At 43.8% G+C, this 25,977-nt stretch overlaps 1 protein-coding gene across 4 annotated transcripts in view; it reads left to right on the top strand.

Annotated features, from left to right (window-relative positions):
* The window catches only part of LOC124036007 (EGF-like repeat and discoidin I-like domain-containing protein 3), a 297,585-nt gene that overhangs the window by 112,662 nt on the left and 158,946 nt on the right, over nucleotides 1–25,977 (top strand). For all 4 annotated transcript variants that reach the window (XM_046350036.1, XM_046350037.1, XM_046350035.1 and 1 more), the window contains one exon: nucleotides 2,416–2,544. In XM_046350036.1, coding sequence (XP_046205992.1) covers nucleotides 2,416–2,544 — 129 coding nt within the window. The remainder of the gene's footprint in view (nucleotides 1–2,415; nucleotides 2,545–25,977) is intronic.

Raw genomic sequence — 25,977 nt, 5'->3', positions numbered from 1 at the left:
TCAAGCTTTAAGGCTGCTGAACAATTAATCAAATGGCCACTTGGACTATTTACATTGACCCCCCCTCTTTGTTTTTACACTGCTGCTACTCACTGTTTATTATCTATGCATAGTCACTTTACCCCAACCTACAAACTACCTCAACTAATCCCAGATCTGCGGTCTCCCCACAGTCTTTGTTTTTACACTGCTGCTACTCACTGTTTATTATCTATGCATAGTCACTTTACCCCAACCTACAAACTACCTCAACTAATCTGTACCCCAGCACATTGACTTGGTACCAGTACCCCCTGTATATAGCCTCGTTATTGTTATGTAACTTTGTATTACTTTTTAGTTTTTCCTTTAGTTTATTTAGTAAATATTTTCTTGAACTGCATTGTTGATTAAGGGCTTGTAAGTAAGCATTTCACGACAAGGTTGTATTCGGCACATGTAACAAATAAAAGTTGATTTGATTTGATATGCTTCAGTTTGCTGCCCTATGACTGGTTTCATATTTGTGACCCATCACCTCAATTCAGTCTTATGTAGCAACATTTGAAATTGTGTTTTTTACATTGGATAAAAGTACAGACTTAGAGCTACAAAATGGTTTGTCATGCACTGCAGTTGAGGAACAATGGTTTAGTAATTCTGCTTTGAAAATTGATCAACTTCTAACCACACTTTTGAGAACATGGCCCTTGATTATTTTGGAACACCTACTGGAGAGCTCTTCTTTGTCTTTACCCATTCAGCATTGTTCACAGCCTCTTAAGCCCCACCCATCTCTATATGATTCACATGTGAGGCCATGTGCTAAACAGAGTGAGTAAGGTAGTTTAGAAAACACCCAACTATTTCAAGACTAAAGTGCTGAAAGTACTGTAGTAGCAAAAGTGGTAGTAAAAATACACTTTATCTAGTCCTCGGACAATATCCTATTCTGACTTTGGTGCAGATCATGTTGTTATTTACGTTGTCGTAAACACATACTATATCAAATAAAAAGTTTGTTTGTCACGTGCATAGGATACAGAAGGTGTAAAAAGTACAATTCAATGATAACTTGCATATTTGCAGAGGAGCGAAATGCTATAACCACCCACAGCCACATCTAGCTAAGTGGATGGATCACTATTGTCTAGACATGTACACATGTTGATGAAATACAATATATGGCCGTAATCACACTCAGACATACCTGGCCAACCTGATGGGTTTTGTCGTCACGACTTCCGCCAAAGTCGGCTCCCCTCCTTGTTCGGGCGGCGTTCGGCAGTCGACGTCACCGGCCTTCTAGCCATCGCCGCTCCATTTTTCATTGTTCCATTTGTTTTGTCTTGTTCCCCGCACACCTGGTTTACATTCCCTAATCACACTGCATATTTATATATATATATTCCTCTGTTCCCCCCATGTCTTTGTGTGTAATTGTTTTGTTACGTGTTTAGTGTTATGCGCCAGACTGGTTCCCGGGTATTGTGTGTTGACCCGCAGTATGTTGTTTGTCATATATTTGCATTATTGTGAGTGTTTTCACACTTATTCACTTTTGACATTGGCTGGAGGGGTTTTCGACGCAGTTGCGTCTCTCTTTTGTGCTTCTGCCAAATAAAGTGTGCCTGATCACAACTCTCTGCTCTCCTGCACCTGACTTCTTACCAGTAGCACACAATTTTGGCATATGTAATCATCTGGCGAAGTGGAGTCTTTTGTTAAGACATGTAGCTAGCTAGCTAAACAATGAACCATAATTCCAGCCCATTGCTACAGTACAAATGGGTTGCCATAGCTAGCCATCATGCATTAAATTAATTTGTAGTATGAATCTGCAGGTAGTTACCGCTAGCCAACTAGGTTCAATGTCAGCTAGCTAGCTAACATTAGGCTATAAATAGCAATGCAAATGGAAAATCATATTACTACGCAGATCATACACATAATGCTAGCTAGCGAGCCAACATGTTCTAGATAGCTAACAGTACGCTTTAACTTGCAGTAAAAACAACTTTCTGACCAAATTAGAAATGTAGCTAGACTCTTACCCGTATACATGGATGAATGCTTGTTTGGCCTGTTGTGTCAAGTCACACCAGTTCACACTGACTGTGTGCAGTCCATCGCAACTTTTTCCCACTGATCTTTGTCGATTACGCCTGATAAATTCAGAGCAACAATGTTGTTGAGAGCGGTAGCGACACTTTTGCAGGACTCCATGGCTAATGTTATATCTTTCAAAAAATCTGAGGTGTCTACACATACTGAGCAGCTCACAGAAGCATGCTACATCGCTTCAGGACCCTTCTGTAACATTCCATTTACATCAGAAATAGAGATTTGATTGTAAAAAATCTAACTTCTTATAATTACAAAATACCATTTGACAATGTTTTATCTCCTTCCATTTGTTTTCTTTTCTACACTCAGGACCTTGCCAACCGAACCCATGCCACAACAGAGGAATATGCGAAATCAGTGAAACCTACAGAGGCGACACGTTCATAGGTTACGTCTGCAAGTGTCCAACCGGCTTCAACGGGATCCACTGCCAACACAGTAAGTTGGATGATTATCATTATACCTTATAGATACCGGTGATAACATTTCTAGGGAAGAAATTCAAATGAAGAAAAGTACAGCTCTTAGAGAAATATACACATTATGCCCTTCATATAAATACTTGCCACTGGTTAATACTAGAACCACTAAAGCAGTCATATTGACTGCTCATGATTTTTAACTCACACCCCCCTCTGTCCTTGACTTTTCCTAAATAAGTCTATATAACACACTGCCGCTGTGAGAATCTTAATATTGCAAACAGAACTGGAGTTAAACCAGTTTTAGGGGGGCATATCATTTCTTTGAATGGTTTTCCCCCATTGCGCCTCCTTCTCCCAAAAGTAGGGCCTGCTCCACTCCATTTTACGACAGTTTAAAGTGCAGAGCTCAGATGATAATCCCCCGAAAATTGACCCAAAACTGAACCAAAACTAATTTCACACATACAGTACCAAAAGTTTGGAAACACCTAGTCATTCAAGGGTTTTTCTTTATTTTTTACTATTTACTACATTGCAGAATAATAGTGAAGACATCAAGTCTATGAAATAACACATATGGAATTATGTAGTAACCAAAACAAGTGTTAAACAAATCAAAATATATTTTATATTTGAGATTCTTCAAAGTAGCCACCCTTTGCATTGATGACAGCTTTGCACACTCTTGGCGTTCTCTCAATCAGCTTCATGAGGTAGTCACCCGGAATGCATTTTAATTAGCAGGTGTGCCTTGTCAACCTTTTTACACATACCAAAAAAAGGGTGTGATCATTCTACAGTGGTACCTGGAGCATACGCGCCAACTGGTGTGATTAGAACGCTTATTTAGCACGTCCAGTTTTGATTGATGCAACAATCAGCACTTGAGCTGGCCACACTGTTTATTCACGGAAATATTTTGCAAAACACAGTCCTTACAAAGTTACGTCCAGAATGTGACCAGTTCATTTTTGGATGCAATGTTCAGAAATTCACAGATATAGTGTCACGCCTTGGTCTTAGTATTTTGTGTTTTCTTTATTATTTTTTCAGGCCAGGGTGTGACATGGGTTTATTGTATTGTCGTATTGGGTTTTTTGTAGGCATTGGGATTGTGGTTGATTAGGGGTGTGTCTAGTATAGGCTTGGCTGCCTGAGGCGGTTCTCAATCAGAGTCAGGTGATTCTTGTTGTCTCTGATGGGGAACCGTATTTAGGTAGCCTGGGTTTCACTTTGTATTTCGTGGGTGATTGTTCCTGTCTCTGTGTAGTTTCACCAGATAGGCTGTAATTAGGTTTTCACGTTCCGTTTGTTGTTTTGCTTTTGTATTAAGTTATGCATTTCGGTCCTACAAACCGGAAAATGTAGGCTACATTTCTTCTAGCGCTAACTGAGGAAAGATTGATCTAACAAAGAAGGCCATATTTTATATCTCTCGGCTGACAGAAACTACAGTATGAATGAGCTAATAGCAATGACTATTTACAATTGATCACGTCATGGGTGAGCTCACCCTTGACCGAAATAATATTATGAGATTGTTATGTTTGGAGGAAAAAGGGGAGGCTTGCAAGCCGAAGAACACCATCCCAACCGTGAAGCTTGGGGGTGGCAGCATCATGTTGTGGGGGTGCTTTGCTGCCCGAGGGACTAGTGCACTTCACAAAATAAATGGCATCATGAGATTGGAAAATTACGTGGATATATTGAAGCAACATCTCAAGACATCAGTAAGTTAAAGCATTGGCGCAAATTGGTCTTCTAAATGGATAATTCCCCCAAAAATACTTAAAAAGTTGTGGCAAAAAGGACAACAAAGTCAAGGTATTGGAGTGGCCATCACAAAGCCCAGACCTCAATCATATAGAAAATGTGTGGGCAGAGCTGAAAAAGTGTGGGTGAGCAAGGAGGCCGACAAACTTGACTCAGTTACACCAGCTCTGTCTGGAGGAATGGGCCAAAATGTACCCTACTTATTGCGGGAAGCTTGTGGAAGGCTATCCGAAACGTTTGACCCAAGTTAAACATTTTAAAGGCAATGCTACCAAATACTAATTGAGGTAATGTAAACTTCTGACCCACTGGCAATGTGATGAAAGAAATAAAAGCTGAAATAAGTCATTCTCTCTGCTATTATTCTGACATTTCACATTCTTACAATAAAGTGGTGATCCTAACTGACCTAATACAGGGACTTTTTACTAGCATTACATGTCAGGAATTGTGAATAACTGAGTTTAAATGTATTTTGCTTAGGTGTATGTAAACTTCCGACTTCAACTGTAGATAATGTATGCGCTTACAGTAGAAACGACAACACGATATACAGAAAATAATGAACTTACATTAAGAAGAACGCACACATGTCCAAAGGTATTATTTGTAAGGAAAACAACAAAGAATACAATGCGAGCGCCAGCCAGAAAATGTTCCAATTCGTGCAAACTGCGCCACTGTCTGTATACTTGATCTGCGCAAACATTGGTGAAGTGCGTGGGCTCTCCTCGAAGAGCGGCTCAGTAAAGCCTGAAACATAAATTGTCCACAATGCTGAAATGGGCTACTTCGATGTGAATTAATGAGAAGGCAGAACCCACCTAAATTCAAACTGTTGTTAGAAAATAATTGGAATTTGACAAGTTGAAACATGGCCTATAGATAATTAGCTGGCAGCACGTGTTAACTGTCCTAATGAGTAATAATCACATTTTGGAACAGTGAGTGCATACAACAACTCACGCTGGGGAGACCATTAGAGATATTTGGAACTCACTGTATGAAAAGGTCAAAAGTTAATTGGTTGAATTTATTTCCTTCTTAATGTGTTAGAGCCAATCAGTTGTGTTGTGACAGTATAGGGGTGATATACAGAAGATAGCCCTATTTGGTAAAAGACCAAGTCCATATTATGTCAAGCTCAAACAGCTCAAATAAGCAAAGATAATCTTACAGTCCATCATTACTTTAAGACATGAAGGTAAGTCAATCAGGATAATTTCAAAAACAGGCACTCATGTAGACCACCACAGGAAAGGAAGACCCAGAGTTCTCTGCTTCTGAGGATAAGTTCATTAGAGTTATCAGCCTGAGAAATTGCAGACCAGAGTTCAAGTAACAGAGATATTGCAACATCAACTATTCAGAGTAGACTGCGTGAATCAGGACTTCATGGTCGAATTGCTGCAAAGAAACGACTACAAAAGGAAACAGATGAGAAGAGAATACTTGATTGGGCCAAGAAACACGTGCAATTGACATTAGACCAGTGGAAATCTGTCCTTTGGTCTGATGAGCCCAAATTTGAGATTTTTGGATCCAACTGCCGTGTCTCTGTGAGACGCAGAGTAGGTTAACGGATGATCTACGCATGTGGTATTCGCACTGTGAAGCACAGAGTGTAACGGTTGTCGTTGGTTGAAGAAGGTGAAGAGGACCAAGGTGCAGTGTGGTACGTGTTCATGGTAAATTTAATAAAGAACACTAGAAAAAAAAGAAGACCAAACGAAACAGTTCTGTCTGGTGCAGACACACAAAGACAGAAGACAACTACACACAAACACAGGTGGGAACAGGCTACCTAAGTATGGTTCTCAATCAGAGACAACGATTGACAGCTGCCTCTGATTGGGATGCATACCAGGCCAAAAACATAGAAATACAAACATAGAACAAAACCTAGAATGCCCACCCCAACTCACGCCCTGACCAACCGAAAATAGACATAAAAAAGGAACTAAGGTCAGGATGTGACACAGAGGAGGTGTGATGGTGTGGGGGTACTTAGAATTCAAGGCACGGTTAACCAGCATGACCAACACAGCATTCTGCAGCGATACGCCATCCCATCTGGTTTGCCCTTAGTGGGACTACCATTTGTTTTTCAATTAGACAATGACCCAACACACCTCCAGGCTGTGTATGGGCTGTTTGACCAAGTAGGAGATTGTGTTTTGGTGTCTTCACTACAATGTTCTACAATATAAGAAAAACCCTTGATTGAGTTGGTGTGTCCAAACTTTTGACTGGTACTGTATAACAAAAGCTGAAATAATTGATTAAAGTATGATGGGGAGAATGGGTGAGTTGATGAGCGAGGGTAAGCGAAAGAAGAATCATTATGTAATTACCCAATCTGAATGAAGAACAGGGAGGGTCATTCTATTTGTAGTCTTAATCTTAAAGTGGTACTCTATCTACCCTATGTCAGTTCTCCTTATAAAAGCAGTCTTATTATCAGTCTACTCTGGCCTACTTGGAGTAGGCTGCACAGCGAGAGCGGGCATAATTGTAAATGCTGAACTGCTTTCAATTTCTGGGGAAATATCCACATCATGCAGCAGGCATGAGTGTCGGAGAATGTGGTGATCAGGCTTGGGGAAACTTACATGGCAAGGGAAGCAATGTCCCCATGTATCATTTCTTCACTTCACTGTCATTGGTGAAAATGTTGCTTGCAAAGAAAACAAGTCTGAAATGTGTTGGGCCGAAAATCTCCCCCCTGACAGAATTCTCCCCAACCCTTTGCGTTCTTCATTGCTGTGACTTGCTTGCTAGTTGAGATTTCTGCTCTTCACTCCGTTGTCAGTTAAGCCTACGTTTCACTGATCGTACAGTATAAAAAAAATACTAATTACACTGTTAAAATGTTGCAGTCAAAATGACTTGAAGGGGGAGTCTAATGTTAAATGCTCACCTGGCATATCAATTGGAGAGGTTAGAGAAAACAAATGATAGCCCTTTATGTAAAAATCGGTGATTTTAAAAGGGTTGATCGATGTCAACCTTTGTCCTATCGTGATTATTGTACTCGTAATACATAGTATAGTATAAACCAGTGGTTCCCTAACATTTTTGGTTACTGTAAAACCAACTGCATTTGTTTTATGCCCGGAGTACCTCTGAAGTGCCCCCTCATGTACATTCTACCATTAGGCTTGTGGTCTCATGAGTCTTCTTAACCGTTGTGTGGTGTTCATGTTTTTGTTATTCACCCACTGTTCGCAGGTCTGATGGACCCACAAACACAGGCAAAACGTACATGTTAACATATCAATTACAAGCAATATACATGGTTAATATTTGCCATTTCCCTCTGATAGAACACATTTATCAATAAAAGCTCTATTAATTTAATGAATTAAAAAGACAAATATCTATTATAATCAAGACATGGGTGCAATAAATCATATTTACCTTGAACATATATTAATGTAACAAGGTTTTCATCACTATTGATGTTTACTGCTTTGGACTGAAGGACAAATTTTATATACAGTATTTTATGGACATGATAAATGACCGCTATTGAACACAAATAAAGGCCAGTCTACACACCACATGAGGGACAGATTTTACTGTTTTGTGTTGCAAATGTATTTCTTGCATTTGATGCATGTAGAATGATGAAAACACATCTCACGCACTCACTCACATATATAGTTACATCAGGCCAAGGTAGGAGAGACAGCCATACAACAACATCACTCACACTTACTTCCGGTATTGGAGTTGTTGGGGTTTGTGAGTCGGGAGGATGGGGAACCAGCATCCTCCTCATGATGGCTGCAAAAGCTGGGGTCCTTGGGATATGTTGCCTCCTCTGGATTTGAAGTCTTACCAATGCCTTTCCCTGCTCCTCGAGAAAGAGTCGTCTCCTCTGGTGCTTCCCTCTGTTCCAATCTGGGTTCAACGCCATCCAGACGACAAATGAGTTGTACCCCGAAATGTCCAAAATGTTGAAGAATATCAGAAGTGGCAAGCATAAGATTCTCCTTTTGCAGCTGTAGCCAGTCACCAGTTTGTCCACCTCTCCTTTTGTGGCATGATTTCTGGTTTTTGATTTTTCCTGGCCACAGATTCTCCCATCCCTATGCAGTGTACTAATGAGTACCACATTTTTCTCTTTCTTTGGCACGTAGGACACTAGGGACGTGTCGGCTGTGAACACAAACTTAGAGCAATTGATAGGCCTGTTCCGTGTATTCAACAGCTGAGGTGGGAGCTCTGGCTTGATTTTTCTTACTGATCCTACCATCGTCAGCTTCCTCTTGAGGAGCTCATGTCCCAGCTTAAGCAAAGTAAAAAAGTTATGGCATGTGATGTTGTGGCCACGGAGTCCCTGTGTCACATCCAGGACAACCCACATCGCTTGGTTCTTCTCAGAGGCTCCTCCATCTGGCTTCCCCATAAACACTTGCAAGTTCCACACATACAGTATAATGAAGTAGTATCACAGGCAGCCCAGATCTTGATTCCATATTTTGCGTGTTTAGAGAGTATGTACTGCCTTAAGGGGCAGCGGCCCCTCAATGGCATAAGCTGCTCATCAACAGTAACGATGGGCCCAGGTTTGTAAAACAGGGAAAGGCGGTCCACCCGCTTGTCCCACACTGACCTGATTTCAGCTACCTTGTCTCTCTGACGCCAAGCTGGTCTGGTGTCTCGGTTAACGAGGCGGTCATCCTGGAAAAAATGTGGAAGTTTTCCAGAGTTAATGTTGCATGGAAAAGTTCTCTGCCAGTTTCTGCATCCCGCAGGGATTCTGTGTAGTCCCCATTGGATCTGAAAACACCAGCAAGGATAAGAACCCCAAAATATGCATGCAAAAACATGCCTTCCCTCCAAATTAGTGCAGTCCAGAATGATTTAGTGAATGGTGTCTGGGATGAACAGCTCAAAATAAGACTTTATGTCCTGCACATGAGTAACCGCCATCTGCGTCGGCCTTGGTTGCATCCTTATCACATTGGCAGCCATGCGTGGTGGCTCATTCCATGAATTTTCAAAATTGTTTGGACCATATTTTTCCTCCTGCAGTCTGCTGATGAGCTGGTTGCTGACTGGCTGATCCTGGGCTGGCTGAGGGTCAAACTCATCATTGTCTTCCAACTCACTGTCAGACTTCGAATTGGCAGAGACATGATCCTCATATTCTGAAAATTATTCATCTTTCAAAATGGAAGAAGCTCATTCCACACTAGCTTCTCCCTCTATAAAAAATATTTCTAAGGCCCTCCGAGCAAAGATGACTTTTGCCATACTGATTGATTGTGGTAAGGAGCTACACATGCAAAGCTACTTATTTGTTGTGTCCCTCTCCCAATTTGCACCTGGCTGGGGTAGAGTGTGGGAAAATACTGAATTTTTTACAATGTAGCAAAATAATGTATTGTAATAACATTTTTCAGGTTCCCGTAAGATGTTGTGTAGTTTCGCACTCTACAAAGGGTAAAGGGTGAGAGAAAAGCTGGAGACAGGAAGACAGGCAGGGAGACAGACAGGTTACTGGTGCTATGTTGAAACAGCAGGCCCAGGGAGGAGGAAGACACACAGCAAATCGTTTTGTTAAAGTTTTACTTGTTTTCACCTACACACACACTTTTTCACACTTCTATTACCCTCGGGTCCAGTCGACCTGAACACCATGTATGTAATATAAATGTGTAGGGGTTGCACAGTGTGCACTCAATGAAAATGTTTTCTTTAACATGTTCTTAACAGAAAGTGAGTCATGGCCAATGAGTCTCAGGATGAATCTTTTTTTTGTAAACATTGAAATTGGGTCCCACAGACCCAAATAGCACACAAGCATCAAGAACCTCCTGTGCAGAGTCCAAGTAATCCCAAAGGTCCTGGTACCCCTGGTTGGGAACCACTGGCATAAATGATGGTATTGCCCCCCATATTGGCCAACTAAAAACATAACATTTAAGCAACAACAATAATTTAAAAAAACACTGTCGGACTACTGCACGGAATTGCATGCTATAGAACTGGACAAATCATGGTAATAGATAATGTTGTTGAAAGCCCGTCCTTTCTGGCGGAGCTTCAGCGTGAAACAGTTGTGTGTGTGTGTCTGTTTGGCGTGCACGTGATGGAGCAAATTGACAGTCAACTGATGAGGAATGGGCTGTCTTGCCATAGTGAGTTTGTTTATGAATCCTGAGCTGAAAATATGCAAAGTCTACAGCCTCCAGAGATGGATAATAATTGCTTTATTTGCATCAACCTCCTCTCTTAATTTTGTTTGTTCAATCTCTCATAAAACTGTGATTGTGAATAGCCTACAGTATGCCTAGGTCTTTAGACTACTTTCATTCTTGTTCTTTTTGAAAGCGGCACCTTAGGACAACACCTTCTTAGGCTATTTGAATATGTGGGAAATAGGTTACTCTTCATAACTTGAATTTGTCTTTAAGCTTGATGATAGGTCTAGCAGGAGGACTGGCCATCTGGTTTTAACATGAAGGGATTTTTCCGGGCCTCACGGAACATTTCCTTCTTGATAAGATTAAACTTGATTTAACTTAACATTCAATTTTTCTATAGGCTATTGATATGGCGACCTTTTGTTTTAGCCTATTCAAACGTTTTGAGATGGAACTCCGTTAGATTAATGCATTGTATGATCAGGAGAAAGCCATGTATAAAACGATGAAAGCGTAGCCGAGCCCAGCCCAAAGTCATATTAAACGCCTAGAGAATGGAGAGAGAAGGTTATTTAACCTGTTTTTACAACAGCTAGACACAAGACCAGATAGATAAGGAGTATCTCTTATATAAAGCAATTAATACACCACATGACCAAAAGTATGTGGATACCTGCTCAGAAAACAATGCATTCCATAATCATGGGCATTAATATGGAGTTTGTCCCCCTTTTGCTGCTATTACAGCCTACATTGTTCTGTGAAGGCCTTGCACAAGATGTTGGAAAAATGTTGTGGGGACTTGCTTCCATTCAGTCACTAGAGCATTAGTGTGGTTGAGCACTGATGTTGGGCGATTAAGCCTGGCTCACAGTCGGTGTTCCAATTGAGGCGGCAGCGTAGCCTAGTGGATAGGGTGTTGGACTAGTAACCGGAAGGTTGCAAGTTCAAACCCCTGAGCTGACAAGGTACAAATCTTTCTTTCTGCCCCTGAACAGGCAGTTAACCCACTGTTCCCAGGCCGTCATTGAAAATAAGAATATGTTGTTAACTGACTTGCCTGGTTAAATAAAGGTAAAAAAAAAAAATTCATCCCAAAGTTTTTCATTGGGGTGAAGAACAGGGCTTTGTACAGGCAAGTCAAGTTCTTCCACACCGGTCTCGACAAACCATTTCTGTTAGGACCTCGCTTCGTTCATGGGGACATTGTCATGCTGGAAACAGGAAAGGGCCTTCCCCAAACTGTTTCCAAGCTGTTTCCAAGTTGGAAGCACAGAATCGTCTAGAATGTAATTGTATACTGTAGCATTAAGATTTCCCTTCACTGGAACCAAGGGGCCTAGCCTGAACCATGAAAAACTGCCCTGGACCATTATTTATCCTCCACCAAATTTTATAGTTGGCACAATGCATTGGGGCAGGTACCACTCTCCTGGCATCAGCCAAACCCAAATTTGTCCGTTGGACAGCCAGATGGTGAAGCGTGATTCATCACTCCAGAGAACGCGTTTCCACTGCTCCATACTCCAATGGCAGCAAGCTTAACACCACTCCAACCAACACTTGTTATTGTGCATGGTGATTTTAGGCTTGTGTGAGGCCATAGAAACCCATTTCATGAAGCTCCCGACGAACAATTATTGTACTGACTTTCCTTCCAGAGACAGTTTGGAACCGAGGACAGACCATTTTTACGGGCTACGTGCTTCAGCACTCAGCGGTCCTATTCTGTGAGCTTGTGGGGCGTACCACGTCCCGGCTGAGCTGTTGCTGCTTATTCTGCCCTTGAGTTGCGTTCCCATGCAAAACTAGACAGATAGCTAACAACTAAGTCTTCAATAAAACTCCCAAGGCGTGACTTTTCTTGAATGAATATATTGAAAACGTTTATGTTGTGAAAATTGAAAGACCTGCACCGTAGCGTTGTTTGTAGCTGCTTCTATGTGTGCAAAACAAATTCTGAACTTCCCGTTTGCGTTGTCTTTCTAAGTACCAGAAAGCACCACTAGGGGGCAAATAACACCATTGAACACAATGAAAATCCAATTTAACCATTGTAATAAAATAATCTGTTACCTTCTAACAGGATGGCAGCACACTCCCCGCCTGGTATAATGAAATTGTGCCACTATGAAATAAAACATATCAAGAAACAAATAATGTCCTTTCTATTTTTATCTTTTGTCTCTAGGATGCTTCAGAAAGAAGAACAACAATCTCTGAGATTGGTCTCAGAAACACCTTAGCAGCTCCTTGCCTGACAATTTTTAGTTCTACTTTCCTAACCTTTTTGTCAGTACTGGGAAAGGTTTTTACCACAAGCCCGACTGGCCAGTCATTTCTGTGTGCCTGACTGTCTTTCAATAAGACAACATCTCCCACTTTTACATTTGGCTTTTCTGCTGTCCATTGTTTGCGTCTCTGCAGCGTTGTCAGGTACTCCTGTCTCCACCTTTCCCAAAAGGTGTCAGCGAGACACTGGACTTGCTTCCACTGTTTCCATTTCTCTTCTTTTTCTGTTGGAAGAGTGACATCCCACTCACTCTGATCAGAAGAGAGTTCTCTGATTAAGGCTTTACCTTGCATTGTTATTGGAGCCACGAACCCAAGGGGGTCATAAAGACTATTCACTGTGGACAGGATGCCTCTCCGCGTAAAAGGCTTCTCATTGTGGGACACCTGGAATGAGAAGCTGTCTGTTTCCAGGTTCCAAGAAAGTCCCAGACTCCGTTGAAAGGGTAGAGGATCCACTCCTAGGTCCAGATCTTTTAAGTCTTTCGCACGGTCCTCCATAGGGAAGGCTTCCATAACTGTTTTGCTATTGGATGCAATCTTGTGTAGTTTCATGTTGGAGTCCGTCAACATTGCTTGTGTTTTTCTTAGAATATTGACAGCTTCTTCTGTAGTAGCTACTGATGTCAGACCATCATCGACGAAGTTCCTCACTACATATTGCTTGGGTTCTGACCCGAGTTCCTTCTCACCCTGTAGCGCTGCTCGTCTCATGCAGTAGATGGCTACGGCTGGTGAAGGGCTGTTCCCAAATACATGGATTTTCATCCTGTACTCAGTTATGTTTCTATCTGGGTTGTTGTCTGCATACCAAATAAACCTTAAGTAATCTCTGTGATCCTCACGTACACCAAAACAGTAAAACATTTCTTGCACATCTGCAGTTAGTGCAATGCAATCCTTGCGGAAACGCATTAGGACACCCAAGAGTGTGTTGTTTAAGTCTGGACCACTGAGCAGAACATCGTTAAGTGACACGCCTTGACACTTCGCACTGGAGTCAAATACTACTCGTATTTGTTCAGGCTTTTGTGGATGGTAAACACCAAATATGGGCAGATACCAACGTTCTTTGTCTCCCTCTAGTGGCTGTGAAGGTTCGGCTTGGTCGTTATCCAGCATCTTTTGCATGAAGTCAATAAAATGATGCTTCATGTCAGGCTTTTTGTCTAAAGTCCTGCGAAGTGATGTGAGACGGTTCATGGCCTGCTCCCTGTTATTAGGAAGGCGACGTCTATTGGGGCGAAAGGGTAGTGGAGCCACCCAGTTGTTTCCATCATCCTGGAAAACCTGTTTGTCCATAATGTCCAAGAAGGCTTTGTCCTCCACTGATGGTGCTGGTTTATCATCGTCTTGTGTTTTGTCGAACACGGAACATCCCAGGCTGTCTGTGTTCACAGTTGTGATTGGATCTCTCGAGTGCACTGTAGAGGGAGAGATGTGTTTCTGAGCTACGCTGTTGTTTACCTGGATGATGTCAGGGCAAGGGCTCAGATAGGATGTGCGACCATTTTGAAGTATGTTTGTCCTGAACACGTTAACATTGGCTGGTCGGTGAGCCGTTCCCAGACAGACCTCACCCACAATGACCCACCCAAGGTCGAGTCACTGTGCATAAGGAATGTCGTGGGGCCCATTGATTTGCTCTCGTACCTTGTGTACCCTTAAGATGTCTCGTCCTAAGAGCAGGAGGATGGGAGCGTCTGGGTCCACAGCTGGAATTCTGTCCATAACTGGTTGCAGATGGGGATGATGATACGCAATGTCGGGGGAGGGAATCTCCATCCTATCGTCTGGCATCATATCACACTATATCAGAGTAGGGAGAGTGAGCTGCATGTGTCCATCTATAGACTCCACCATGAAGTTGATGGCTCTCCTGCCTGAAGTCTCTGTTAAACCAGAACACGTCTTCATGGTGTATGGAGCAGAGTTGTCATTGATGTTGAAGAGACTGAAAAACTCTGTCTTGGCCAGAGATTTGTTACTCTGTTCATCAAGCACTACATACATTTTGACAGCTTTCTCTCTTTTCCCAGCCGGATAAGCTTTGACTAAGCATATTTTTGAACATGATCTTGGATTGACTGCCTCACCACAGATCTCTGTACACTTTGAGGTGACAGTTAGAAGAGCATCGTCACCTTGCTCCCCGCCATTATCTGTCTCTGCTGTAGCGGTGTATGTATTTGTAGGGGCTGGGCCTGGATGCAGAGCAGCAAGATGCCTGTCGCTGTCGCACTCAGAGCACTTGATTGAAACCTTACAGTCTTTAGCTCTGTGCTGAGTTGACCCACAACATTGGAAACAAATGCCATTGTCTTTGAGATATGATTTGCGCTCATCTGGAGTTTTGTATCTAAACCCACGACACTTTTTAAGAGTATGAGGCTTGTTATGTATTGGGCAGTGACGGTCAGGGTTTTCAATGCCCAATAATTTTCAGGGCGATCATCAAACTTCAGGAGTCCTGAACTCACCATCTCGCGTCGTAGGAGGTACTTGGTGAGGTCTGGTGCCACTTGTTACTCAGGGAATTTGTGTGTGTGTGACTGGAAGTGGGCTTGCTTTCCATTTCCACCATGCTGCTGTTCATTTCTTTTGAACGGAGAGTCTCTGCTCATGTTCTGTTGTTTGCTACTTTCTGGATTATGGCATGTAGCTGGGTCAACACTAAGCTCTTGTTTCTCCACTTCAAATGGAAGTTCAGCAAAGTAGGGCCTAGCATGTTGTTGCACGTACTCACATGTACGTTGGACTGGACTTAAGGGCTGTGTCCCGGTGTCTAGTTCTTTGCGAAACTCTCTGCGTTCTGATCCTACAACTTCTTCAAAGGCTGCAGCTTCAGCCAACGCAGCAGCAGCTGTTCTCTCAACTTCGAGAACATATAAACTTGCCTCGAGGTCAGCTTTTTGCTTCAACAAGCTGGCCTCTGTTTCTGCCTTTTGCTTCAACAAGCTGGCCTCTGTTTTTGCCTTTTGCTTCAACAAGCTGGCCTCTGTTTCTGCCTTTTGCTTCAACAAGCTGGCCTCTATTTCTGCCTTTTGTTTCATCACAGAAGCTTCCTTCTCAGCATAAGAGACTTGTGCGTGTGCTGCCTCCGCCTTGGCGCGTGCTTTGACGACTGCAGAACTCGCCGTTGAGGATCTGCTTGACTGTTTTGATGACCTTGATCTTGTAGATTGAGACTTGGTCCCAATGTGCTGACGAGGCTCTTCCATCTCTCTCTGTTGAACACCTGGCTCTGGTTGTTGCATCGTAGACTGCTGGTCTTCCCTAGGATAAGAGGCTTTGTTGGCTGATGAACGTATAAATATAACCACCGTGTGCAGTTATTCTTGTGCTTGAGCCCACTGTGATGATGTTTTTTCACTATTCTGACCTTGAGTTGCGTTCCCATGCAAAACTAGACAGATAGCTAACAACTAAGTCTTCAATAAAACTCCCAAGGCGTGACTTTTCTTGAATGAATATATTGAAAACGTTTATGTTGTGAAAATTGAAAAACCTGCACCGTAGCGTTGTTTGTAGCTGCTTCTATGCGTGCAAAACAAATTCTGAACTTCCCGTTTGCGTTGTCTTTCTAAGTACCAGAAAGCGCCACTAGGGGGCAAATAACACCATTGAACACAATGAAAATCCAATTTAACCATTGTAATAAAATAATCTGTTCCCTTCTAACAGGATGGCAGCACACTGCTGCTAGACGTTTCCACTTCACTATAACAGCACCTACAGTTGACTGTGGCAGCTCTTGCAGGGCAGAAATTTGACGAATTGACTTGTTGAAAAGGTGTCATGACGGTGCCATGTTGAAAGTAACTGAACTCTTCTGTAAAGCCATTCTACTGTCAATGTTTGTCTATGGAGATTGCATGGCTGTGTGCTCAATTTTATATACCTGTCAGCAACGGGTGTGGATGAAATAGCCGAATCCACATACTTTTGTATACATACAGTGGGGCAAAAAAGTATTTAGTCAGACACCAATTGTTTAAGTTCTCCCACTTAAAAAGATGAGAGAGGCCTGTAATTATCATCATAGGTACACTTTAACTATGACAGACAAAAATGAGAAAAAATCCAGAAAATCACATTGTAGGATTTTTTATGAATTTATTTGCAAATTATGGTGGACAATAAGTATTTGGTCACCTACAAACAAGCAAGATTTCTGGCTCTAACAGACCTGTAACTTCTTCTTTAAGAGGCTTCTCTGTCCTCCACTCGTTACCTGTATTAATGGCACCTGTTTGAACTTGTTATCAGTATAAAAGACTAAATACTTTTTTGCCCCACTGTAGTCTATGTTTAGGCTATAAGGCCCATGCATCCGACAGAGAGAAATACAATATTTTCTGACTGGACTATAGGCTATAGTTTTGTTGAAATAGTCTATAGCAAATAGGAATAGGCAAATTACTCCGAATTTCACTGGTGTGCTGCCCTGCTGTGTCCTGCCTGATTCCGTTCTTCAGCTTACTACACGGCGCCAGTCAAGTTCAAATAGGCTAAACCATCGCCTGTCACGCCACAATTTCATCAACATCGACAATGGCTGTCAATCGTCGTCGATAGACTATACTATCGTAATCTCGCCCAACCCTAACGTTGTGTTTCAAGCAAAGCAAAATGATAGGACAGTATGTCAGGGATATAAAAGAAAAGTGCTGAATTTGCTTTCCTTTGTAGAGTATACACTTAAAAAGGTTAGTGTTAGATAATGTGTGTTTTTACAACCAATTATGTATTACCACATCTTGTGTGTGTAGACATTTCTTAAAAAAATAAAAAATAAATACAAAGCTTTTACATTGTTTGGCAAGTCCCCACACTGAAACGTGATTTTGAATCTTTTCTTCTGAGTGTTGGCCATTTTATTGGATGAATCAAAGCACAAACAACCGCTGTTTGGAAGAAACAAAAGGAACCAATCATGAATATATTCAAAACACATTCATCTTTGTTTTTATATTGCATAAAACCACCAAAAAAAGACATGGCAACGATGTGAATAGATCATAGCTACAAGGTCGTAGCTACAAGGTAAAAAAAAATAGTGATTCCACTGCATAACCTTTGGGAGAGAGGGGGGGGGGGTAGAGAGAAAGAGAGAGAGGGTGAAAGAAGGTGAAACAGATAGTAATTCTAAAGAAGATGCATCTGGCTCATACTTCAGTCTTTCCTCACTTGTAGCAAGGATAAACAAGACCCAAAAGACAAGCAGAGATGTTCTGGAGGAAAGTGATGTTTCTATTCCTCCCTGTTTTTGAAATGAAACAGAAAGAGATCATTTGAGACGCAGTGTTATGGCTGTCTAAAGGGAAAGGAGGGACAGCGGAGATTGAGATCAGTCTTTTACATCTACCTTTTGCTGTTGATTTTAGTTTCTTTCACATCTGAAAATAATTCCAGTTACTTTACATAATAAATGTGTGGAATGAATTATTAATGGACTTCTTGCTCTCCCTTTTTGGATGATACACACAATAGCTGTTCATATGTACTCTAAAATGCTGCAAAATGCTACACATATTTGAACTTAACCAATAGTCTATTTTCTTCATACTGAGAAGTATCTAAATAAAACACAATGGGACATTGTAATTTATTGTTCTACAGAACGGCCTGATGAGGACTGTATCACCCATGTGCATTTGTTCTACTGCTGTCCTTTTGTGTGATCAAGTATACGGGCAAAGTTATTTGACTGAGTGACAGCACCACATTTAATCATGACTTTGTCAACATTTGCCAAATGCATATGGCCCAGGGCTGATTTCAGAATGAGCGAGACATTAGCATGTGAGTCATAATTCAGTTATTGTTTCCCATTAAGCCCTGTGGGCGAAAACCAATTTGATATGGCCTGAATACGTACCAATATCTGCCAATTTTCTTTTCACCCATTACAGTCTAATTATTAAAAAATCTGTATCTGAAGACATTATTAAACAAAATCTAGATTCTGGATAATTTGAGCAATTAAATGATAAAGGCGTGGCCATAATTGTTCTCTCAGAATGACAGTTTGGCTGACTTCATTGTGGTGTGGGTGGGCATTTGCTGATTAGCTTAATGGAAAATATACAATTTAGTTGATGAGATTTTTATCGGAGGGGAACAAACTCGGGTTGAATGGCTGCCTGCATGCCAGTGAATCCAGCGGAAAGCAGAATGACAAGGAGCGAGTGGAGATGTTTGCAAATTGAAAACTTGAATATTGTCCTTCTTGACACCATTGCACTGCTTATTTTGCTTCAAACAAATCACAAGTCAGAGAACTGCACTAGAGTACCTCACCATTCCATTTACTACTATTCTAACCACAGTCTGTTCACCAAGCCTCATTATCTCATTTGTAGGAATTGTTATGCAGGTGAATGAGGACCCAAAAGCGACTTGGCGAAAACAGAGTCTTTAATCCAGTAAAGTAAATATACAATCATAAAGCACAATTCCACTCGTAATGACGAGAACAGACTGGAGACTCGATCATGAACTGCAGGTTGCCTCGGGAAGGCACTTGAACGTAGCAGACTCAGACACCTGCTCACCACGCAGCATCTGAGGGAAACACGACACGACAGGGCGATACACAGACACAGCACGGTGAACAAAAGACAAGGATCCGACAGGGCAGAAACGGAAAACAAGGGGAGAAATAGGGACTCTAATCAGGGAAAAAGATAGGGAACAGGTGTGGGAAGACTAAATGATTGATTAGGGGAATAGGAACAGCTGGGAGCAGGAACGGAACGATAGAGAGAAGAGAGAGAGGAAGGGAGAGAGAAAAAGGGGAACGAACCTAAAAAGACCAGCAGGGGGAAAACGAACAGAGGGAAAAGCAAAATGACAAGACAATATAAGACAAAACATGACAGTACCCCCCCACTCACCGAGCGCCTCCTGGCGCACTCGAGGAGGAATCCTGGCGGCAACGGAGGAAATAATCAATAAGTGAACGGTCCAGCACGTCCCGAGACGGAACCCAACTCCTCTCCTCAGGACCGTAACCCTCCCAATCCACTAAGTATTGGTGACCCCGTCCCCGAGAACGCATGTCCATGATCCTACGTACCTTGTAAATAGGTGCGCTCTCGACAAGGACGGGAGGGGGAGGGAAGACGAACGGGGGTGCGAAGAAAGGGCTTGACACAGGAGACATGGAAGACAGGATGGACGCGACGAAGATGTCGCGGAAGAAGCAGTCGCACAGCGACAGGATTGACGACCTGGGAGACACGGAACGGACCAATGAACCGCGGAGTCAACTTACGAGAAGCTGTCGTAAGAGGAAGGTTGCGAGTGGAAAGCCACACTCTCTGGCCGCAACAATACCTTGGACTCTTAATCCTACGTTTATTGGCGGCTCTCACAGTCTGTGCCCTGTAACGGCAAAGTGCAGACCTCACCCTCCTCCAGGTGCGCTCACAACGTTGGACAAACGCTTGAGCGGAGGGAACGCTGGACTCGGCAAGCTGGGATGAGAACAGAGGAGGCTGGTAACCCAGACTACTCTGAAACGGAGATAACCCGGTAGCAGACGAAGGAAGCGAGTTGTGAGCGTATTCTGCCCAGGGGAGCTGTTCTGCCCAAGACGCAGGGTTTCTGAAAGAAAGGCTGCGTAGTATGCGACCAATCGTCTGATTGGCCCTCTCTGCTTGACCGTTAGACTGGGGATGAAACCCGGAAGAGAGACTGACGGACGCACCAATCAAACGACAGAACTCCCTCCAAAACTGTGACGTGAATTGCGGGCCTCTGTCTGAAACGGCGTCTAACGGGAGGCCATGAATTCTGAACACATTCTCGATGATGATTTGTGCCGTCTCCTTAGCGGAAGGAAGTTTAGCGAGGGGAATGAAATGTGCCGCCTTAGAGAACCTATCGACAACCGTAAGAATCACAGTCTTCCCCGCAGACAAAGGCAGACCGGTAATGAAGTCTAGGGCGATGTGAGACCATGGTCGAGAAGGAATGGGGAGCGGTCTGAGACGACCGGCAGGAGGAGAGTTACCTGACTTAGTCTGCGCGCAGTCCGAACAAGCAGCCACGAAACGGCGCGTGTCACGCTCCTGAGTCGGCCACCAAAAGCGCTGGCGAATAGACGCAAGAGTGCCTCGAACACCGGGATGACCAGCTAACTTGGCAGAGTGAGCCCACTGAAGAACAGCCAAACGAGTGGAAACAGGAACGAAAAGAAGGTTACTAGGACAAGCGCGCGGCGACGCAGTGTGCGTGAGTGCTTGCTTAACCTGTCTTTCAATTCCCCAGACTGTCAACCCGACAACACGCCCATAAGGAAGAATCCCCTCGGGATCAGTAGAAGCCACAGAAGAACTAAAAAGACGGGATAAGGCATCAGGCTTGGTGTTCTTGCTACCCGGACGGTAAGAAATCACAAACTCGAAACGAGCGAAAAACAACGCCCAACGAGCTTGACGAGCATTAAGTCGTTTGGCAGAACGGATGTACTCAAGGTTCTTATGGTCTGTCCAAACGACAAAAGGAACGGTCGCCCCCTCCAACCACTGTCGCCATTCGCCTAGGGCTAAGCGGATGGCGAGCAGTTCGCGGTTACCCACATCATAGTTGCGTTCAGATGGCGACAGGCGATGAGAAAAATAAGCGCAAGGATGAACCTTATCGTCAGACTGGAAGCGCTGGGATAGAATGGCTCCCACGCCTACCTCTGAAGCGTCAACGTCGACAATGAATTGTCTAGTGACGTCAGGAGTAACGAGGATAGGAGCGGACGTAAAACGTTCTTTTAGAAGATCAAAAGCTCCCTGGGTGGAACCGGACCACTTAAAACACGTCTTGACAGAAGTAAGAGCTGTGAGAGGGGCAGCAACTTGACCGAAATTACGAATGAAACGCCGATAGAAATTAGCGAAACCTAGAAAGCGCTGCAACTCGACACGTGACCTTGGAACGGGCCAATCACTGACAGCTTGGACCTTAGCGGAATCCATCTGAATGCCTTCAGCGGAAATAACGGAACCGAGAAAAGTAACGGAGGAGACATGAAAAGAGCACTTCTCAGCCTTTACGTAGAGACAATTCTCTAAAAGGCGCTGTAGAACACGTCGAACGTGCTGAACATGAATCTCGAGTGACGGTGAAAAAATCAGGATATCGTCAAGATAGACAAAAACAAAGATGTTCAGCATGTCTCTCAGAACATCATTAACTAATGCCTGAAAAACAGCTGGCGCATTGGCGAGACCAAACGGCAGAACCCGGTACTCAAAATGCCCTAACGGAGTGTTAAACGCCGTTTTCCACTCGTCCCCCTCTCTGATGCGCACGAGATGGTAAGCGTTACGAAGGTCCAACTTAGTAAAGCACCTGGCTCCCTGCAGATTCTCGAAGGCTGATGACATAAGGGGAAGCGGATAACGATTCTTAACCGTTATGTCATTCAGCCCTCGATAATCCACGCAGGGGCGCAGAGTACCGTCCTTCTTCTTAACAAAAAAACCCCCGCCCCGGCCGGAGAGGAAGAAGGCACTATGGTACCGGCGTCAAGAGACACAGACAAATAATCCTCGAGAGCCTTACGTTCGGGAGCCGACAGAGAGTATAGTCTACCCCGAGGAGGGGTGGTCCCCGGAAGGAGATCAATACTACAATCATACGACCGGTGAGGAGGAAGGGAGTTGGCTCGGGACCGACTGAAGACCGTGCGCAGATCATGATATTCCTCTGGCACTCCTGTCAAATCGCCAGGTTCCTCCTGAGAAGTGGGGACAGAAGAAACGGGAGGGATGGAAGACATTAAACACTTCACATGACAAGAAACGTTCCAGGATAGGATAGAATTACTAGACCAATTAATAGAAGGATTATGACATACTAGCCAGGGATGACCCAAAACAACAGGTGTAAAAGGTGAACGAAAAATCAAAAAAGAAATAGTCTCACTGTGGTTACCAGATACTGTGAGGGTTAAAGGTAGTGTCTCAAATCTGATGCTGGGAAGATGACTACCATCTAAGGCGAACATGGGCGTAGGCTTGTCTAACTCTCTGAAAGGAATGTCATGTTTCCGAGCCCATGCTTCGTCCATGAAACAACCCTCAGCCCCAGAGTCTATCAAGGCACTGCATGTAGCACCCGAACCGGTCCAGCGTAGATGGACCGACAAAGTAGTACAGGATCTAGATGGAGAGACCTGAGTAGTAGCGCTCACCAGTAGCCCTCCGCTTACTGATGAGCTCTGGCTTTTACTGGACATGAATTAACAAAATGTCCAGCAAGTCCGCAATAGAGGCACAGGCGGTTGGTGATCCTCCGTTCCCTCTCCTTAGTCGAGATGCGAATACCTCCCAGCTGCATGGTTCTCAGTCTCTGAGCCAGTGGAGGGAGATGGTTGCGATGCGGAGCAGGGAAACACCGTTGACGCGAGCTCTCTACCACGAGCCTGGTGACGAAGATCTACCCGTCGTTCTATGCGGATGGCGAGAGCAATCAAAGAGTCCACACTTGAAGGAACCTCCCGGGAGAGAATCTCATCTTTAACCACTGCGTGGAGTCCCTCCAGAAAACGAGCGAGCAGCGCCGGCTCGTTCCACTCACTAGAGGCAGCAAGAGTGCGAAACTCAATAGAGTAATCCGTTATGGATCGATCACCTTGGCATAGGGAAGCCAGGGCCCTAGAAGCCTCCCTACCAAAAACTGAACGGTCAAAAACCCGAATCATCTCCTCTTTAAAGTTCTGGTAATTGTTAGAGCAATCAGCCCTTGCCTCCCAGATAGCTGTGCCCCACTCTCGAGCCCGGCCAGTAAGGAGTGAAATGACGTAAGCAACCCGAGCTCTCTCTCTAGAGTATGTGTTGGGTTGGAGAGAGAACACAATATCACACTGGGTGAGAAAGGAGCGGCACTCCGTGGGCTGCCCGGAGTAGCAAGGTGGGTTATTAACCCTAGGTTCCGGAGGCTCGGCAGGCCAGGAAGTAACAGGTGGCACGAGACGAAGACTCTGGAACTGTCCAGAGAGGTCGGAAACCTGAGCGGCCAGGTTCTCCACGGCATGGCGAGCAGCAGACAATTCCTGCTCGTGTCTGCCGAGCATGGCTCCTTGGATCTCGACGGCAGTGTTACGAGCGTCTGTAGTCGCTGGGTCCATTCTTTGGTCGGATCCTTCTGTTATGCAGGTGAATGAGGACCCAAAAGCGACTTGGCGAAAACAGAGTCTTTAATCCAGTAAAGTAAATATACAATCATAAAGCACAATTCCACTCGTAATGACGAGAACAGACTGGAGACTCGATCATGAACTGCAGGTTGCCTCGGGAAGGCACTTGAACGTAGCAGACTCAGACACCTGCTCACCACGCAGCATCTGAGGGAAACACGACACGACAGGGCGATACACAGACACAGCACGGTGAACAAAAGACAAGGATCCGACAGGGCAGAAACGGAAAACAAGGGGGGAAATAGGGACTCTAATCAGGGAAAAAGATAGGGAACAGGTGTGGGAAGACTAAATGATTGATTAGGGGAATAGGAACAGCTGGGAGCAGGAACGAAACGATAGAGAGAAGAGAGAGAGGAAGGGAGAGAGAAAAAGGGGAACGAACCTAAAAAGACCAGCAGGGGGAAAACGAACAGAGGGAAAAGCAAAATGACAAGACAATATAAGACAAAACATGACAGGAATGGCCATCTCTTGCTCTTGGATTCTGATTTAACATGTACTACATATGATATGCATGTTTATCAGTACTGATTATACTGTTACCGATACTCTGGCATGAGTGTGTGCAGCAGAGATACCCAAGCCTTTGCAGTTCGCTTTACCTGCTCACTCAGACCCAAATCCAATTTGACACAGTTGAGCATCACCCTAAACACAGCCAGTGTTGCACACCATGCTGTTGAGAGCTGGTTTATGAAGCACGGACAGAAATGACATGAACAGCTCAGTACAAATGACCTATTTTAAGTCTTTATTGTTGGACGGGTAAAACATTTATGTTGAGGTGTTGATATGTCAAGAGCATAGACAGTCCATTTCGGACAACAACATATTCACATAAAGGATAGGTTTGTACAATCATGCTCTGCGACTGAAGTACATTTTGTAGGCTCTGCAATTTCATGAAGGAAAAATAGTAAGGTGTGTTTTTCACATCTGGCCACTCATCCAAGGGCTACATGAGATGACTCAAAAATAAATCAGACATGTAGGTAATGGTGGCTATTCACCAGCCTGATGGTCTGGGGTTAGAAATTATTGGCCAGTCTTCCAGTTTTCAGCATTATGCCACCCGCGTCTGAGTAATGGAAACAGGGAGAACAGGCCATGGCTCGGATGGCTGAGGTCCCTGATGTTCTTCCTGGCCTTCCTTCGACACCTGGTGTTGTCGGTGTCCTGGAGGGCAGGCAGCGTGCACCCAATGCTACATTTTGCTGCATGTATCACCCTCTGAAGAACCTTGCGGTCCCTGTCGGTGCAGTTGCCATACCAGGCTGTGATGCAGCCCGATCGATGATTAGGGGCAACTCTGTTTGGGGTAATGGGGTACAAGGGGGTGAACCACACTATAGGAGAGTTTGGGCCGGAGAGCAACCAGGGGAGAGAAGTCAGCACAGCATCAGGATGTCCTCGTGGGGCTCTATAACAAACCTCCTAAATTCTGATTTGTCAGCTCTTCTCACCCCTAGGACAAGCATAGAAACAGACACAATAGAATGAGAGACAGAGAGCACCAGGTCTGTTGGTAAAAAGACAGGGGACAAGGGACATATCAGCCTAATTCATGTATGTGTGTACTTAGTTCGCTAGAGGTCTTCATTCGCACTCAATGAGCTCTTGGAAGAATGGGGCATGATAAGGATTGAGAACAAACAGCTGGCTTCCTCTGGGCCACCTTGTCGTGCACTTTGTTCCATCTTCAGGATTCATCATCTTTGGTGGATTCAGACCTTGTCAGATTATTTTACCAGACTCACAACATTTTCCTTTCTAGCTGTGCCACCAAATGTTTGCGAATTAATAGTAAAGTGAACACGTTTAGCTAATACTGTAACATTATGGAACAACGTTTTTAAAATTAAACAAATGGTTAGTGGGAAAGGCAATATGGACAATCCTGGCCTACAAAACTATGATTTATGTCACGCAGAGAAGAGCCAAGTTAACCGAATCACCGGGTTGTGACAGCTAAGGAGGACACTCAGTCCCTGTGCTTTTTTCCATTCAAGCTCTC

This window comes from Oncorhynchus gorbuscha, linkage group LG05 (genome assembly GCF_021184085.1).
Source record: "Oncorhynchus gorbuscha isolate QuinsamMale2020 ecotype Even-year linkage group LG05, OgorEven_v1.0, whole genome shotgun sequence".
NCBI lineage: Eukaryota > Metazoa > Chordata > Actinopteri > Salmoniformes > Salmonidae > Oncorhynchus > Oncorhynchus gorbuscha.
This window is presented reverse-complemented; position numbering and strand designations above follow the sequence as displayed.